This window comes from Molothrus aeneus, chromosome Z, assembly GCF_037042795.1.
Source record: "Molothrus aeneus isolate 106 chromosome Z, BPBGC_Maene_1.0, whole genome shotgun sequence".
In the NCBI taxonomy this organism is placed as follows: domain Eukaryota; kingdom Metazoa; phylum Chordata; class Aves; order Passeriformes; family Icteridae; genus Molothrus; species Molothrus aeneus.
Window position 1 is genome coordinate 2,656,325 of NC_089680.1, and position 19,329 is coordinate 2,675,653.

General features: G+C 43.4%; 1 protein-coding gene across 2 annotated transcripts in view; it reads right to left on the reverse strand.

The window, feature by feature from the left end:
* The window catches only part of SETBP1 (SET binding protein 1), a 269,840-nt gene that overhangs the window by 75,043 nt on the left and 175,468 nt on the right, over positions 1–19,329 (reverse strand). For both annotated transcript variants that reach the window (XM_066568629.1, XM_066568628.1), the window contains one exon: positions 4,607–8,117. In XM_066568629.1, coding sequence (XP_066424726.1) covers positions 4,607–8,117 — 3,511 coding nt within the window. The remainder of the gene's footprint in view (positions 1–4,606; positions 8,118–19,329) is intronic.

Here is a 19,329-nt window from a genome sequence, read left to right on the forward strand (position 1 = left end):
TAAGTTAAGCATTAATTTATAAAGCGTGTTTTTCATGCTAGCTATCCAGCATTCAGAGACTGATGATTACTGCTTTCCTAATAGCTGCATATGATTACCTTTTTATTCCTGTAAATATACTGTGCGTGGTGTCTGTGCTGTATCTGATAAAACCAATGCACTTCCTGATCTTTGAGCCATGATACCCAACACGCAAGCAAGGCAATCTTTGTTCACATAATCATTATTTAAAAAAAAAAAAACAAGGAGGCATAAACAGTGTGACAGTAAAGTAGCACAGACCTTGATTAGTCTCACGACAAAGAAAATCAGAAATGTAGCCCTGCATACAGCAACTCTCAACCTCTGCTTCACCTCCAGCTACATCCTGGCCTGCAGTGGTTGTAACGAGGACATAATCTGACAGGTTTTACATGCAAATTGCCATTTTATTTGTGCATCTTTAAAGGTTAAATGTGCTTTTCCTCATTATTTCACCTAAGGAAAAAAAGTAAGGAACAATCAATCTTGCTTTTTTTCTGTGGGACGAGCTATGGCATTGAGGCTGCTCATCAGCAGTGGAAGTCTTTCTCCAGCATCAGGAAACAGGCAGACACATGACAAGGAGATGTGGAGTTTGCCACAAGGGCCTCTTTAAAACCGCTCTACTCTCGGTCTCCCCAGCCCAGGTGCAGCACCAATCTGTGACCTCTCCCTGGGTCCCTCACCTGGGGCTTCAGTAACTCCTGAAAAGCAGATGAAAGGCTCAGCCAACCAGCTGTGCAGAGTGCCTCAGGTCACACAGTGCCAGAGGGACTCCAAGGCTGCTTTGCAAGTGTGTTGAGGTGTACCTCTGACTGTGGGAAGGAAGGAGTCAACTGAGCCCATGCTTGGTGCACACAGCTTGACAGCTCAGTCTAGGATGTGCCCAAGTGTCTGCGGCAAGGCAGGACCAGAAATACTTTCTGCTGTATTCCTGCCTGTAGACCAGGCTAATGCCACTGGAATAGTCTTCAGCTAAATAGAAAAGCACTGTTAAATTAGTTTTGATTAATTAGTCTTTCTAAATGCAGGAGGGTTGGATGAGCACAAGAAATCTAGCAAAAATAACAATTTCAGAAAAAGGCACCAGGATGCAGCAGTACATGAGGAGTGGATGGGAAGAGTTGTTAGCTTGTTATTATGAAGGAAGGAGGAACACCAGCTTCTCCAGAACAATGGTGTGGAACAGGCCACTGGGAAATTAGCCGCTGCACATTTAGCCCAAAATGGTCCCAAAAGATGTACATTGGCTCAAATCTCACAAGGTCTCCACTAAAGAATGGCCAGTGATAGTCCAGGCTGGTGCAGGACAATAAATGGACTTTTGTTGTGACCAACCAAAGTAACTGGTGACACTCCCTTAATGGGTCTGCTCACTTCAGGCACAGATTTCCACATCAAATCACAGAATCATGGAATAGCTTGGTTGGAAGGGACCTTTAAAGGTCATCAATTTCCAAACCTCCTGGGCTGAGCTGGGACACCTTCCACTAGCAACGGTACTGAAACTTCAACCAAGTCCATGAACAATTCCAGGAATGGGACATCCGTAATTTCTCTGGGAAACCTGTGCCAAGCACCCTTCTTGAGCCAGGACTGCAATCAGCTTCTCCCAAAGATATGAAGGACAGCTCTTCCCTTTATGGCCTATATCTTTCTAGAGAGTAAAATCATACCTAGGCTTAAAGACTGTGCAACGGGACTGTTTTCTACCATAAGCAGGGCCACTATTTATCACCAAGGAACACCAAACTTCTCAGAAATGGCTAAGAGCTGTCACAACAGAGACAAAAACATAAATTAACAACAACACAATGGTACCTGCAGCTGCACACCACACTGAAATAAATTGCAGTGTCTGAATAACCCAAAAAAACATAAGTGGTTCTCTCATCCCTCTCATCACAGATATATCCACTGAGTGTGGGTAGGTTTTGATATGTATATTATCTCCAGAAGAATGCAATGAAGTTGCAAATGGCACTACTGAGCACACCACAATGTGTAGTAGAGATAACACTGAAATTGTGATATAAATCTAATTTCAGCTTTCATCAGAATATTCAGGATGTCTCCTCTTATCTCTGTTATGTATTATTTTTAACTTGTGAAAGATGACAAATACTGAAAGGAAAGAGCAATCAGGCTATGGAAGTTGCCTCCTAGGATGGACATATATGTCCTCGTAGGGCTTTCTTGTTTTTCTTTTTCCTTATATTTCTCTGATTAGTCAATCTCCTCAGGGAAATGCAAGGTGAGTTAGGAGCAAGAAGGTGAAGGTTATCATGGAAGAGAGCAATCCTCCCTCTGTGGGAACTGGTTAAATAGTTATGGCTAGACTCAAGTGCAGACCTCTGCTGGGAATCCCAGTGAAGGTCAAAGGCAGAGAGGAAAAAAAAGCTGCGCTGAGATCTTAGGCACTCATAAGCAGACAGATGTTTCTAGGCTTTAATGAGCAGTCTTGGCTCCAGGCCTTTCTTGGCAGAGCTGTTTAGTTTTAGTATTTTTCCTTGTAGTGCAAGGTATGGCTCTGGTTATCTGGCTCTGCTTAGCTAACTGCTGATGATTTTTCCATCTAAATAATAGCATGACAATGAAGAAATTGATTAATAATCTGAGAGGTGATGGATTAGGTCATGGGGAATGCTGCGCGGCTGTAAGCATGAAGAACAAAAAATAAATAAAAATGCTAATTTCAGTTTACACAAGAGCTAGTTTAAAAAGTTTAAACTGCAATTCTTATGGCATCCCCATGACAAGTTTTAGCCCTCCATCTTATACTTTTATTGTCACGGGGAATAAACGGAAGGAAAATAACATCAAATCGACTTTTTCTTTACTAATTCCATCTTCAAATCAGCCTGGTGGGGATCATGCCCCTACTTTGGAAACTAATTTGAGTTCAACACTGTTGGGAATTTTGACAGTTTGCTATGCCTTAGTGAAATATATTGAAAATTTAGCAGATTTAGCAAACATCTTCTGTTCAAAGAGCAAAAAGGCTACAAATGCAAAGGCTGTTAACAAACTGTGAAAAATGTGAACTTCCATTAAAAAAAAAATTGAAAAATAAGCTTGTTAAACACTTTGAAGCCTTTTAATCCTATGTACCAGGACCCAGCTTCCTTAATGAAATAGCCACTGCAGCACTTGGTGGAGAATATCTTTGTTCCTTGTCAGGCATGTTGCAACTCTGATGTTCAGAGACTTATTTAAATCTCTTTTCCTATATTTTTAGATGTATCATTTTTTGATGTCACAACTGGTCTAATATAATATGATATCATGAATGGGAATGTTTCTTGGGGTAATCTGTTATTTCAGACCATTTTTCAGGACTGTATTTCATATTCTGGTCTTGGTGAAGGAATTGGAAATGTTTAGGTGGCTTAAGCATGAGCTGTCTTTGGAACTCGATCAGTTACAAGTCAGTAAAAAACTTTACATCCTTACATTGGCAAGTTGTACAAATTCTCTACTCCTGTGTTCTCAGTTAATTTTCTTTTAATTTTGAAGGCTATCAGCTACTTTTCTTTGAAGCCCTTTTTTTAGCACATCAGAATCTCATCCACCACTGATTGATTCAGAAAAGCTCACCCCTCTCCACAGCTAAGTGTGAAATCTGCTTTGTGATAAATATCTGATGGTGTAGAAGCACTGGGCTTGCTCCCAAGCTAAATTCATTTGTAATGCACCAAAACACCTGCCTCTGTGTCATCACAAAAGCAGCTCCCTATTGTAAAGTACAATTCACTCTCTCAGGCAAGATTCAGATTCCCTTTTTCCCCACTCTGCAGGAGAGGAACAGATGTCCTTAGCAGCTGAAAGGAGCTTCCTCCCTCTTCATCTACCCAGCTTATATTTCCAAGTCATGAGACCTAAAACTCTTCAGAGTACATTGGAGAGGGTTTGTTTCCATGACACCAGTCCCTTCCCACAGCCCTCAGTGCTCAGGATATTTACTTTACATTACACCTGTGGACTGGAAGTGACAGATTTACATTAGAACTGTACTCAGGATCTCTAAATATTCAGCCCAGCCATCACCATGGTGGATGCCTCTGGATCAGCAGTAGAACACATTCATGGGACGCAGACACAGCTTCACACCTTCCCACCTGTCTGGTCCAACCCAGCAACAAATGGGTTTTGGTCACTTTAAGGGCCAGAGCAGAGACTCTGCTCTTCTCCCAGATGCTGGACAGTGACTTTGATCCTGTGATATTAGACACTGATTAGAAGGATGACCACCTTGCCAGCAGGTATTACAATTGCTGCTGTTGCAAAATGTAATGGTCAGATTTTAGGAAGAAGTGCAACAAGAGAGATAAGTCAAGGCAGGACAAATATCTATAAAAGTGCTGTGTAACAACTAGAAGACTTGTAAAACTTTGGGCTTAAGTTGTGGCCAACTTTCTTGTTGATCTCCCCTAAGTTTGGATGAAGAATGATAGTCAGTTACAAAAGCAAGAAAAGTTATTATCTCATAAATGTATTTGCTGTAAATGGTGAGTCCCTCTTTGCTTAGCATTGAAATTCAAGTGCAGCAAATAGTCAAAGTAAAATAGAATAAAACAAAGCTTACCTGAAGAGGCTGAAGAATCAAAAGTACTTCTGTCCTTCCTATTTGTCTTGAAGGGCTGAATGTCCTTTTCCCTGTAAGTTCCAAAGCCTTCAAAGCTTCTTCTTTTATTCCCACTTGCATCATTGTCCCGCTTCTCACTTGAGGAATTTATTTCACCGAACATGTCCAGGGACTCTGACCTTCCATTACTCTCAGTATTACCAGAGTATCTCTTTGTGCAAGAGTCAATGGGATCACTGCTTGAGTCGCTTTTATCTTTACTCTGTGACCACTGCTGGGCATCAGAAAGTGATAGCGTAGACAGCGTATCCACTTCAAAGTTACTCTTTGAGCCTTTGTGCCCGGTTTCACAATGCTGGTGCTTCTGCTTCTCCTTGTGCTTGCTCTTCTCGTTGAGCAAGGACAGGTCTTTGTCTGAGCCACTCAGCCTCTCGTTGATGGTGTGGCTGGAGAAGCCAGTGGACTTGCTAGCAAAGAGACCGCTCAGATCTTCGTGAGTCCCCAGTATCCGCTCATCCTTATGCTTGTGCTTATGTTTGTGTTTCCTCTTGTGAAGTCGGCCACTTGAAAGGCTTGTTCCTCCAACCTTCGGAGGAGCCAAGGAGGACTGCATGTCTCCAAGGCCCATTCCCACAGGGGTTTGCAGGTGCACTCCGTGTTTTGCTTTGTGTTTGGCAGTGGTGGACATCTTCATGTGAGAGCTTGCATGGAATTGGGGTGGGGGCACGGTAGGTCTCATAAATGGGGAAGCCGCTCCAAGCGTGTGAGACAGGTACAAAGGAGCTGGATACTGACCGTAGTAACCAAGATTCATCATAGGCATTGATGTGTAAGGCATTCCATAGGGTGCATAGTAACTCCCACTGGGAATAGGGTAACCGAACCCTTGTAAAAAAGGCACCTTTGTCATGGTGTCATTGGTTTTGGCAGGTCTACCACGCTTCTTCTTAGACTTCATATCAGAGGTCCTGCGAAGATAGAGCAATGGGTCATACTGGATATATGGCACAGGGTAGTAGTGATCAAAATTAATCCTGAAGATGCTGGGATATGGATTTTCATGATAAAATGTATAACTTCTATGGGAAATCCTGAACACTTGAAACTTATTGATGAGTTCCTCAAGGTCTGCCAGAAACTGGAGGTCATCTCTGTTCTGCAGGCTTTTCCTTTTCCTCTTGTGCTTTGGCTTTTTAATACTTTCGTGAGAGAGAAAGTTATCCACAATGAGATGCTTCTGCCGGTGACCATGCCTGTTCTTTGTGCTGGTGTCAGATGGGATAGCCTCTGGATTGTCCAGGGTGCAGAAATCGAAGGAGTATCTCCGGCGGGATTCTGAGCTTTTCTCGGCTTGGTCAGAGGTACTGTTGTTGTCTGTACCTATCCCACTGTCGCTCGGGATGGTTTCCTCACTGTGAGACTCACTCACTGGTGACAGCGTGACTTCTTTCAGAGAACCTATTTCACAGAGGTGAGAAGGTGAATTAGCCATTAGCCTGGGCGGAGACAGCTTCCAAGTTCCACTGTGCATTCCTTTCTGGGTTTTTGTAGGAAGAGCACTGATAGGTTGAAGATTTGGCATAGTTTTTAACTCTGAAAAATTAGTTTCAGTGCTTGCAGGGCTGAGGTTGCCGTTGATCCCCACTAATTGTGTTGAAAGCGGATGAATAGCTGCTGGTGACGATGCCACAAGTGACTGCAGGTTGGAAGGCACTGCTGGGTTTTCTGGCTGGCTGGAAACAGGCCTTGAGTGCTTGATGGCTGTCTTAGGTTCTTCTGGCTGAGGCTGCAGCTCTGCTCTTGGCTTTCTGCCCCGTTTTTTACCAATGTAGATAGTCCCCCTCTTGCTGACATTGATCTGCTTCCCTAGCCTGGCATCAATGGTGGTCGGCCCAGCACTAGATGGTGGCTGGACTTTTGCTTTCAGAGCTATGCTGCTGGAGCAGGAGGACAAGATCTGATTGAGAATGTTCTTCCTCTTGAGGGTTTTCATTTTATTAATGGTCTTGATGGTCTTCTTATCCAAGACCCCAAGTTTCCCGACCTTTTTGTGAAATTTGAGTTCGCTGATGGACTTGTCCTCTCCTGGAACCATCTGGGCAAACTTGGCCAGATTCCTTCTCCTCTTCCTTTTCTTTGTTCCTGGAAATTCACGATTGATTGGGCTCACTGGGCTGGTGGAGGTCCCCTCGTGAATGGTTTCAACAGTGAGCAAAGGCTGTTTCTTTGGTCGTCCTCTTTTTTTCTTGACAGGTGTGATCACAGTAAGACTGTCTGTATTGGTATACAGAGGGCTGGATGGTGTGATGGGATAGGCTGAAGGAGGCTCCACCATCAGCTTCTCAGATGTCGTCAGGGAGGTTTCCCGAATAATAGATTTAGGTTTGCTGCAGGTCCACCGACGCTTAGCTGCATGTTTGGGGTGCTGGATGTCAGGTAACTTGCCAGCTGTGGAAAGATTGGTGGGTAGGAGAGTGGATGTCACAGGTAGAGGTTTTCTGAGTCGGGCAGCATTGTTGGGGGACGCTTTGTCTGTGAACACACCGCTGTCAATTGCTACTAAGGGGGACTCATTTTCAATCACTTTCCCTGGCTTTGTGGCTCGAACATCTTTTTTACTCCCCTCTGGTTGAGAGCTGGTCCTGTTTGCCATTTCACTGCTCAAAGCAAGCACAGAAGGCAGGCTTTTCTCCTGGATAGTTTTCTCTATGGAGGATTTAATGGATTGCCTCTTTTTCCTTTTGTGGCCCGACGCATCTGTTGTCGGAGACTTTATTGGGATAGTAATTCGTACGTGATTGGTGTCACTTTCACAAGTGACGGCAGAAACGGGATTCTGCTTCGAGGGTGACATATCCAACATGCTGTCCATCGAGTAAGACTCCTTTTTCCCTTCCATGCTGTCATGGGATTTGCTGTCAAACGCTTTCTGAGCACTCTTTACCCACTCCATATCTGTGGTTTGCATGGTTTGGCTCATCAAGTCCTTCTTGCTGGACTTCTTCTTTGTACTTCCAGCGGGCTGATCAGGGGCCTCCAGCTGCACAGCTCCCTCTTGATCTCCAAGAGGCAAGAGCCCATTGCACTCGGAGGCACTGCTGGGCTGGGTGGCTGTGCTGATGCTGTTGGGTGATGGGACTGTGCTGCAAATTGCCAGCTCTTTACTACTGACCGACAGCTGCCCCCACGAGCTGCTGCTGCTGCTGTTGCTGCTGCTGCTGCTGCTGCTGCTGCTGCTGCTGCTGCAGGACTTCTTGGCCTGGGATTTGCTGTAGGAGACTCCTGGCTCCAGAGCAGAGACCTTGGTGGCACTAATTGCTTCTCTGCTGGGCTCTGTGCTGATGAAGCAGCTCTGAGGAGCGGGTCCAGTGTCGGAGCTTGCTGACCAGTCAAGGTGGTGCTGGTTGCTACTTTTCTGCTGGTGTTTTGATTTTAAGGTGTCACTGGTGAAGTCTTGTTGGAGGCCTGGATCATAGTGCAGAGCAGAATGTTTTTGTGGCCTGTCATAAACCTGGAAGGGAGCAGAAAATAAACAGGAAAAAAAATTAGTTTAGCAGCCCATTCATAACCACTGGTTGCAGCTCTTTATTTATGCAGTGAATAACAACAATGACTTCGTAAGAGTAAGGAACCTTTATAAAATCTTCCTATACTTGAGCCAAATTTGCATTTAGATTTCATGCACAGTAAACAAGTTTTGTTTGGTTTCCCTACTCTAAAAACAGTGGAAATACTTCTATAAATGCAAAATTACTAAGGGAACATATTCTATTGATTTTTAATTTAAAACACAAGTGAAATATCCCCTTTCAATGGATGAATGGTGCAACTCAGCCTCCTGGTGAGAATGCCTTTTTCCTGAAAAATAATCACTCACAGAACTTGAGGCTCAACAGCAGCAATTAAACTCATTATTGTAAACAAGAAAACTGCAAAATTATCTTGGAAATTGTAACAAACAAGAGGAAAACCCATGGGTCCACTTCCCTGTGAAGGCAGATTCTGCAAAGATTTACTTGAATTTCCACATGGAAGCCATCCCCTCATACTTAGTGCTTAAAATCATATGCATAGCGTCAAGTGTGTGAGGCACACTTGGCAGGTTCAAGATTTGCATTACTCCCTTTCCATTTTAAAACTCTGCTATTTGCAATGTTGGTGAGAGATATTTTCAACATGATTTCTACTCTGACAGGAGCTCTTCAAGCCGCAGAGGTTACAGCAAGGGCAGAATTATGCTGAAGACTCTTACAGAGCAAAAGAAACTCTACTGTTTTTCTCTTGGTGGGCCTCCAGCTAAAAAAAAAAAATGGTTTACTTCAGCTGTAACTTTTTCCTTTTAAAGAAAAAGTATCTATCTATTTGATTTTTACTTTCTTTGGTTGATCTGTTTTGTGTTTTTGTTTTTTTTTTTTGATTTTGCAGCTTTATTTTGTAAAGCTCTGGGTCAGAACGTACAACTGCTTTTGCACAAACTACTGACACTGTTGTGAATGTCAAATAAATGATGAGGCTGAAAATAAAAACAAAACCAATGAAAGAAAAGTAGATAAATACAGTGTGTCTTGTGTTCCTACAAACACCCTGTTACAATTAAGCTCCTCTCAGTAGCCCATTAGATCCCCGTTTGGGGTGTTTGCAACACAAATTTTGGGGCAAGCAGGCAAAAGGGAATAAGAGGGCTCTGAGCTGGGAAAATTAGGCATCCCTAGTTCTGAGCAACTTCAGAGAAGTTTGAAAAGACAACCCCAAGCCCATGACACATTATTTAGTGGCCACTAAACATGCACATTATTGACAAATTGATGCTGAGCTATCTTTCATGCCCATATAAATATAGACATGTGGCTTTTCTGGAATAGGCAATAATGATGAAGTTGTTCTGGTCCATTGTCTGAGCAGCAATCAGGGAGTCTTAAATCCTGTGGATAGTTCAGCTGTCACACACATGGACCAGCCATGCTCAGGGAAAACAGAGATTTCCAGGAATTGTGGAGTGAGAGAACGAAAGCATGCAGCTGTGGTGGAGCTGCAGATGTCGTTGGTGAGCGACACCCGGTTTCCTCAGCCTGAGAAAAGAGCTGAAAGCATAAACAGCCCTTGGGGAATTAATCCCTCTCCTCCTCTTCCTCACAGTGGCCTCCCACACACGAGACACACAAAAGACACAACCCACACTGATGCCCTCCTTCAGAACAGGGGGCCCAGCCACGTGCATATCTTGGGATGGGCCCAGGGAGGGGAAACCAGCAGCACCAGCACTGGAGTTTTACAGCTTGTTTTATTTAAATTATTTTAAACTGATCCCAAAGCTCCTGAGATCTATTTTGCCTGAGCCACTTGGGCTTCTCCCACTAGGATGGGTGTCCTGGCACAAGGAGACGGGCAGGCCATGCCCTGGTGATGTCCCAGGGGGAGATGGCTGTGCTTCTCTCCAGCCTCACATAAAACCTCATCTCCCCAAGGTACCACAACTCATGATGGGAAGAAGCCCTGGAAGTGCTGGACTGAGGCCCCTCTTGGGCCCCAGCACCCACACTGAGGCAGGGCCAGGCTGTTCCTGAACAGATCCCAGCCTGCTGGCTGCAGCCAAACCAGCTTCTTACACCCACGTTACTTACAAGTGCTGAGCTTTGAAACTAAATGACCTGAAACGTTTCATTTGGAAGAGAAAAAAAAAAAAGATAAAAATAAGACGGAAGGTTACAGCAGGGAACAAAACCACATCGCACTCTGGCAACATCCTATTCCCTCCATATCTATCACACACATGGAGATCCATGCTCTAGAAGGAGCAATAATCTCTGATCTGTATTTTAAGGCAGTTAATAAGGGCTCAGAATGGAGAGGCCAGCTATAGATCAGCGATGAATGCTGATATATGGGCTTGGCTCCTCCAGCCCCATTTCTTTGGCCTGCACATTACACAGTGGTGATGCAACTCCCAGCACATCCCTAATGATAGCCCTGTCATTGCTCCGGCAGCACAGGCCACCACCACATCGATCTTGAAATTCATGAGGAAGATATGCCTATGTCATCAAAGGTGCCAGCTCTGGAGGCATTTAATCATGCAGATAAGCACTCCAATTTCAACAGGCCTTCAAAAACTGACCGGTCTGCAGGATCAGGGGACTGCATTTCCTAAGCAGGATGTCAGAACTATATATCTGCCCAAGCACATTACAGTCTGCTGGGTTTCCTCATGAAACTTCTTCCAGAGAAACATTGATTGGCTCTGCCTTGCCAGACACATCCATGCCACCCAAAAATTATTCCTCTGCAGCACAGTGACTAGAGACAATTTTGCTGCAGCAGGTTGGGTTTCAGGGGCTGAACTGGATATGTGGGGACTGTTTACCTAAAAGCACTACTAAATCAGTTGAAAGTAATGTGGCCAAGTGTATTTTATTCCCCATGTATTCATCTGGGTTGCTGTTTGATCCTGTTGGTCCTAATGCTTAGGCCTCAATTTTCCCTTCTGTGTGAGCACCATCCCAAAAAGCCAATAAGGCCTAGCTCAGCTAAGCCAAGACTCTGCTAAGCTGACAGAGATGTCAGACCTGTCAGGATGGTAAGGGAATCTTAAGAAACTGATCTCTTGATACCTTTCACCCAAATTTTTTACTTTATTTGTCAGTAAGTATGTAATATACTCCAGCTCCATAGGGCTGTTGGGTCAAATAGAGTTCCTGTGGCAGCCAGCCGAGACCAGCATCAAGAATAGGGGGCTTTTTTTCATGAAAACAGAAGGATTTATCTTTATTTACTTTTTAGTTTATGAGACCCTAAAAATGCTTCAAACTTCAGTGCTGGCCTCTGCTTGTCATTTGCCCTTTCATTAAATGGGATTTTCTTCCACAGCCAACTATTCCGCACTGAGAGTGTGCTCCTTCTTTTGTGGAAGTAGAAGTGTAAATTACCTCATGTAATTTTACTACAACTGAGCATACTTGGTCAATATTTCTCTTCATATACAGTTCAGTATATGAAGAGGATGTTTTTAGTAGGTTGAATAATCCCAGCTTTCCTTTAAAGAAAACAAAATACAACAAAAAGAAGATGATAGCTTTTGTAACTGCAAAAAGGCTTGAGCGACCTGATCCAGCACATGTCTAAACCTTAGACTATAAGAATAAGATTACAATCCTCTTATTAGTGGAATAAGATTAGCATCCTCTTATTAGTAGAATAAGATTTGAATGACAAACTGGTGAGTTTCAGGCCTCAGCTTTGGCAGTGGGCAGACCTGTGAGCAGGACAGATCCCATACACTGGTGATCACTGGCCACAGACAAGAAAAGGTTTTATGCTGTGTGTTTTATGGTGTCCCTCCAGTCCTGTGCAGCCCTGCACCTGCAGACGTGATTGGTCCCCAAAACAGTTTTATTCTGGTATGCAGCCCTTGCAGTTGAGGAGATGATGCTGTGCCAGTCCCAGGAGGGGCAGCACCCTACTCTGCAAGGGGTACCCAGCAGCAGAATCCATCCCCCAGGGACTCTTTTTAAGGATGCTTCAGTCTGCATACTCATTCTCACATGGTGCTTCCAATCCAAATGCAAAAACTGGGGGCAGATGACAACAACAAAATCAATGGTCTGGTAATATAATAAGAATGATTAAAAAAAATCCAAATTTAAAAAAAAAATAAAACTTTTAAGAAAATTATGATAAAATATATATTTAGAAAACCCAACACCTGAAAAAAAATCTGTGTGCTTAAAGGGATCGTTCTCTCCTGCGCCAAATGCACCTTTTTTAGGAGGTAACACACATAAAGCTTGTCAAGAATCTGGCTTGCAAATCAAAGTTAATACTACAACGCCCCCTCTTTAAATCATTCGCAGATCCATCTGTGTAATGGCTCCTCAAGTGTAATTCCCTATTAAGAGGCTTTATCTGGAGAGATAAGCAGCTGGTTCCCATGTCACTAATTGCTGTCTGCTGTGATTTTAAAACATCTGCACCATTGTGCTCTTCATTTTCATATTCTAATCACCCTGAAACTTGAAAAAGGTACATCATTGATTGTTTCTGTGGGTTAATTAGTACACAGTCTCCTTGTAGAGACAATTTAAAGGCAGTCAGAACCTCAATCAGCAAGTTTGTTTTAAAAATTAATAACATCAGGAGCGTCTGTGAGGATTGGCATCCACAGTGACACATCAGTGTGCTCTGAGGACATGCCATCCTTTGTTATCTTCTTCACAGGGATGGAAACAAAATTGAAAAAAAAAAAGAAAAAAGAAAAGAAGAGGAGGAAACTCTTCCCTAAATGCATAATATCACTTAAAACAGGGTATTGGGAAGTCCTTTCTTTTATCTCAGGGCCACCCCTGCTTCACCAAAAAGAGTAAATCTGAACAGATCAAAACATCACATAAAACCTCTGTGTGGTCTAGGAACTTGCAAGCATTTTTTGGTGTCAATTTTGCCGCCTAGGAGCTGGCATCTCATTGGAAATCCATGGGGTGAAGCTGTGATGTGTGAGGGCACTTGCTCTGCTTTTCCTCCTGAGCTGGAAAGGTGTGGGATCCCCTGGTGCTGCCTCCTAACCATGCAGAGGAGGGTTTTAGTTCAGGCACAGCAGTTTGCTGTGGCAGAGATGCTTTATGCAGACTGGACCTTCTTTGTACCCAGCCAGCTCAGAGGGAAGGCAGGCCTGAATTCAGAGCTGCTTAACTTGGGTTTATAGCCAGCAGTACTCCAGACAATCCTTGTAACAGAACTTTGGAGTCTAGCAAACTGTCAGCCTGAGATGTTCCAGGCTGAATGAATAAATCTGCAGGTACTGACTGGAAATGCAATTGGCATTCTGAAAAATCGTTCTCTGTTCTTGTCCTCAGTTCCTAAAAGATGGAGAATCTCCAAATTATTTGTTCCCCTTGAAAAAGCTTTCTCTTTAGTTTCTGCTTCCTAGACATGCATGAGCACATGTTACCAGAGAAGAAAAAAACCCTTTGAAAGAAAGAAAAAAACTGAGATTTCTAGGTCCAACACATGAATAAATAATCCTGGATCAGCTCATACTTTTGCTCAAAATTGAGCATTTCCCCTTGTGTCCCAATGGGATGGCTGTAAACTGCTCACTTGCAGGCTCTAATCAGAGCTACAGGTTGGAGATATTTCATTTCTTTTGGTGAGTGCACTGAGCTTTCCCAGTGCAGAATTACTCTGTAAATAAAAGATGCCAAGTGGAGGAGACAGCAGGCTCAGGCAAATATAACTCTGGCCTGATGACTTACAGGTTGAGCAGTCATGGACATGAGGTGTGAGGAGCCTGTGATCAAGTCAAGTCAGTTCATAACTGCAAGTCTCTGAAATGGTCTTAGGAAATTCTTCAGATCCTCAGTGACTCTAGCCATGGATGAGGGATACAAACCAGAAAAGGACACTTGCTGAAACCACAAACAGTGGAGTCTGCTGAGGAACTCCACTGAATCTAGTTCAAAACTGATGTAGGGGATTTAATTAAAAGTGATGCACCAATAGAAAACACATCAGCAACAGTAACATAAAATTAATTGCCATGTTTCCAAAATAGGGCATTTTCCAGAGTACTGTTGCAAATTTATCACTCCCAGAGTTTATTCCTTCTGCAGCTCCCAGGGTCTCAAAGAGCACAAAGCCCAAACAACCATCACACTCAGGAGTGTGGATCACAGAATCATAGAATGGTTAGAAGGGACCTTTAAGATAATCTAGTTCCAACCCCTGAACATTCATTTGACGTACAAAGAGAGGCAGGAATTAATGCAAAAATGCCCAAGAGAGCACAACACAGCATGGGGTGGGAGTGGGTTAATTAAAAGCCAATCAGCACCTCTTTGTGTCCATTCACCACACAAAACATCCCAGACTGTGGAGTGCGTTCGTGTGATTGTGTCAATACAGAGAAGCTGAAGTTCAGGCTTTGGCATCATGATTGCTTTGAGAATACCTTGTCTAAAGCACTTATCCAAGGAAAAGACAAATCAATGCAGAGATTACTGAACAGTACAAAGATGCTCACATGGTTGTGAATTGTAATTTTTCATGCATTCCTGGTAGAGCGTCTTGATTTTCTAAGTAATTCAGAAATTCCAAAGTTATTCCAAATTCATTTTGCTACCAGCTTTAAACTGAATAATTTGCACACTGTTTCAATCTTCTGCTGCTTTGCAGACACTTCTATTTTCCACATGGAGGGATTGGGGATTTTATTTTGTCAAATTGCAGCAACATGTTGAATTTATAAAGGTAGGATTTGGCGCTGCAGGCTGATCTGCTCCTTACTGGTGGAATAGACCCATCGCTGCACATATTTTCTTTATCAAATGTTTAAACAACCCTGTGCTTTTCAGAGCTTTGTATTAAGCACCGAGTCTGGGAAAACTCTAAACAATGGGATTTTTCTGTCATCTCCAACAAAGAGCCCATCATCGCCGACACAACAATGCAGTTTAAATACCGTGTTTAACCATAACACTGTTTGCCACCTAGGTTTAGGCAGCTGGGAGAGAACAATTGGGCACCAGCTAAGGTGGACTACAACAGGACTCATACAATTTTCCCCATTCAGCTGCTGAGATCTCCCTGGTTTGTCCTTGTTTGGCCTCAAGCCACTGCAAGGATTTTTAGGCAAGTGTTTCAGACATCATGAGTGAGGCACTTTTGCTGAGCTGAGTGCTTTCATTTGTTGAAAACCCTGGCTAATGAACTTAACTGCCTGCAGGAGTGATATTAAGGCTTTATTATTCATATACAAAACATACTTCCATCCCTTCAGGAATGGTTAATTCTGTGGAGCTCAACCTACTGTCACCAGTGTGTCACTATGATGTTGCTTGTCCAAGTTTCTACCTCATCTTGGTCTTCCACTTTGTAATTTCAAGCTGTAGAGGACAATGCACATATGTGCAGTGGCTCAGCCAAAATGTAACAGCAGAAGGATCCCAAGACAGACTCTGACCTGCAGAAATGGGAGCAGTAAGGGGTACTAATCTGTGAAAGACTTGTGGTGTTTTCTAGGATGTTAAACCCAGAATCCCAAAATGGCAGAATAGGGTGAGTTGGAAGGGACACACAAGGATCAAACTCCTGCCCCTGCACAGGACACCCCAACAATCCCTCTCTGTGCCCCGGAGCATTGTAGAAACTCTTCTTGAGGTCTGTAGGTTTGATGCTGTGACCACTCCCTGGGGAGCCTGTTCCAGTTCCCAAGCACCCTGTAGGTGAAGAACCTTTCCTGATATCCAACCTAAACCTCCCCTGACACAGCCTCAGGCCATTCCCTCAGGTCCTGTCAGTGGTAGAGCAGAGATCAGTGCCTGCCCCTCCTCTTCCCTTTATGAGGAAGCTGTAACTGCTCTGGGGTCTGACCTGTGTCTCCTCCAGCCAAAAAGACCAAGTGATCTCGGCTGATCCCTGTGTGGCTTCCCCTCAAGGCCCTTCACCATCTCAGTTGCCCTCAGCGTGTCTGAGATTGCTAAACTGGAAATAAAGATGTGAACAGCTGTGCACTTTAAATTTCTGCTATATTTTTTAAAAGCCTGCAGTTCTTAATTTGCATTGAAAGGTTTCTTTTATCCTTCATTTAATATAGGAATTGCGGCATTACCTTGAATACTCTTTTTTTTTTTCTGAGGGATGGGAGAAATATAAATGGCTTTTCCATTGAGGCCAGTGATTCTTTCCACTAGAGTTAAAAAATTTGATTATAAATTGAGTCCTTAAATGTCAAGGAGATGCTGAATTCACCTGAAAACAGGCATTTGGGGAAGCTCATAAAAGCTGTGAGCTGCAGTCAGTTAGCTCATCATTCTTTTAGCATGCACTTCATTTAGCAGTTACTGACCGACAGATTAATTCTTCCAAAGCATCCTGATTGCAGCTAAGGTCTAGCATGAAGCATTAAATGTGCAACAGCATTGGCAAAAAGTCCAGAAATCTGCCAGAACATCTATCAGGAAAAGCTGGGTTATAAACCCTTTGAAAATTTGCAGCACAGGTCAAATGCTCAGCGTCTTCTGACTTCCCCGAATGAAGATCTGAGTCCTGTTCCATGAATTCAGTGAGAGCATCACTTGTGCCTTCAGCAAATTCACTGTGAAAAGATGAACTCCAGTGACCTGAACCAAAACGAGGGAGGTTCCTTCCCTTTGCAAAGTCTGCCTAGGGAGGTCATACGTGGTGAAATTTTCTGGCTCTGTTGGGCACACACCAAAGAGCCACTGCACTTTGTGCAGAGCCAGTGGGTGCTGTGGGGTGTACACATCCAGCAGCAGGATGTGCTCTGGACCCTCCCAAAAAGCTGGTCTCAGATCAGACTGCAAAGTGGGATTCTGCTTTGTTTTCACCAGTAAAATCCTACCTTTCTGACAGAAAGGAATAGGACCACTCTCATCTTCTCTTTCAGGCCTTACAACAGTCCAAGCAGACATGAAGTGGAACCTATTTCATTTGCAAAAGGCAACAGGATGAGTGGGGCTTCAGGAGATTTATGCTCCAGTTTCCCCATAACATGTGACTATTTTTCACCATTGTTACCTTATGAAAATGATCCTTCTCCCCTTTTCCCTAGAAACCCAGGAAGTGATGGCTGGGGAAATTTCCTTGCACACCTTGATAAGGCCAAAGAAGGGCAGACATCTCTGTTTCTGGACTAGAGATGATGCCCCTGTGACACAGTTGTTGAAGATTTTTTTCATCAATCAGGAGATTTTAAATCCATAGGAACTCCCAGGAATGATGGAAGACAGGTTTGGAGAAGGATGTGCAGTGGGACTCCTGGGGCATGGACATGTGCTATGGGAATAAAAATGCTCAGCTGCAAGTCCTCTTTCAAGACCATAGAAGGGGTGATTTTGGGCAGCTGCAAAATCACAAGCTGCCCTGACTAAATCTGACTGCTATCCTAAAGGAGCCAATTTTACCACCCCCTGGATCTGGCTCCCTGCAGATAACTCTGCCATACAGATGTTTGTGCAGGTTCCTCACCACACCTGTAGCCGAGTCTTTCCCAGTAGGGGAAATTTAACCAGGCTTGTAATAATGTACTGGAGCAACAAAAACAACAAAATGGTGACATAAAATGTCTCTGGTGGTGCTAGGGGATGTGATGATGATAGGTAGTGCATTTTTGAGACATTGCTGTGCTTTTCCTGAATGGCACCTATCTCTGCTTTGATGTTCATCCCTCATCTCTCCTTCCTCCCCGCCCTCCTCAACTATGACAAAATCACCTTTACTAATAAACCTCCAGCTCAAATAGCAGGTTTTATTTAGTGTGCTATAAAAACAGTCATTTCTCAGATCATAAAAAGGGCTCAACTGGACTGCATCATTTTGCTGAAGTGAGTTTTCTGGTGGAGTGATTCTCTCTTCTAAATGCCACAGTCCCCCACTACCAGTATTTATGTACCAAAATAAAATGCAATTTTCTGTATTTTATTAAGTGTGAATCTCCGGTGCAAATCCACTTGGGAGCTGATCCCAAGATTTAATTGTTCCTTGCTTTTAGGCTTTCAAGATATTTTCAAGAGTTTTCACAATATCACGAGGCTAAATACAGTTTTATTAAGGTACAACAGCATCACTTTAAGGCCCTGAGCAAGTTTAGGTTTGTCTTCTACACATATAAATCCACAGCAGCACAGAGCAGAAAAAGAAAGGGCAGGGAGCTGGGATCTAGAAAGGAAGATTGCAAAATACCCTGAGCACATCTTTGTGCTTAAATGATCTCCAGAACTTCTCTAGTTTCTCACCCAACAAATCAGGTGTAAAATGGAGCCCTGAGTCTCACACCCATCAGGATAAATATGTAGTGTTTTAATATAATAAATATAAATTTTAATTTATATTTATAATTTAATTTATATTTATTCATATAATTATTATTATATGAATTTAATATAATAAATTCAGGCCTGGGATTAGTATCCAGAGCAGAACTGGCATCAGGAGAGCATCTAGGTAAAAAGTGGCCTATCCCATGCTGAGAATCTGCTCTGGAGAAACCCTTACAGCCCTGACCCTGTGCACAAATGCAAGATTTCTGTGCACACACTCCACTTGGGACTGGCATCGGACCAGACAGAGCCATGGTGTGCTTCCACCAGCACCTCAGAGCTTTGCCCTTTTAATTGCCTTTGTTCTAGTAACTCACTTAGCCATGTTTCTTTTCTCCATACATGTTGATGAAGCAAAACTATTCCCAGCCCTGCTATTGCTTCCTCCTAAATGCTGACTGCGTGCTTGAGTTGAGTCAGTCTATAAAAATACTGGCAGTGAAGGTACAGTCTCCTATCCAAGGAGCTTGGCAAACAGGGTAAATCACAAGCAGCAGGACTCATTTTAGATATCAAAGTGCACTTGCCCATTGCTAAGGGAGGGAATCTATGTCTCTTTCTTTACAAAGTGTACTTATTTTGGAGGATTGGAAGAGTTTGGCAGAATGTGTTTCCCAGAGTTGGTTGAGGAGAGAGGGAGACTGGCTAAAGCAGAGGTGGACCTGGTGTTAGAAGCATCTGAGGTACACATGAAAGGCAATAAAAACACATGGGGACAGCAGGGCCACAGGAGGTCCTTAGTTTAGCAGAGACACTGCTAACCTGACATGACAAACATGGCTCACACTTTAAGAGGGTGTGTAAACAGTCACTAGAGCACCTTATCACAGAAATCAATGGGTTCTCTAGACCTGGGAGTTTCTTTTAAAACTAGGCTGGGTGTTTTTCTGACAG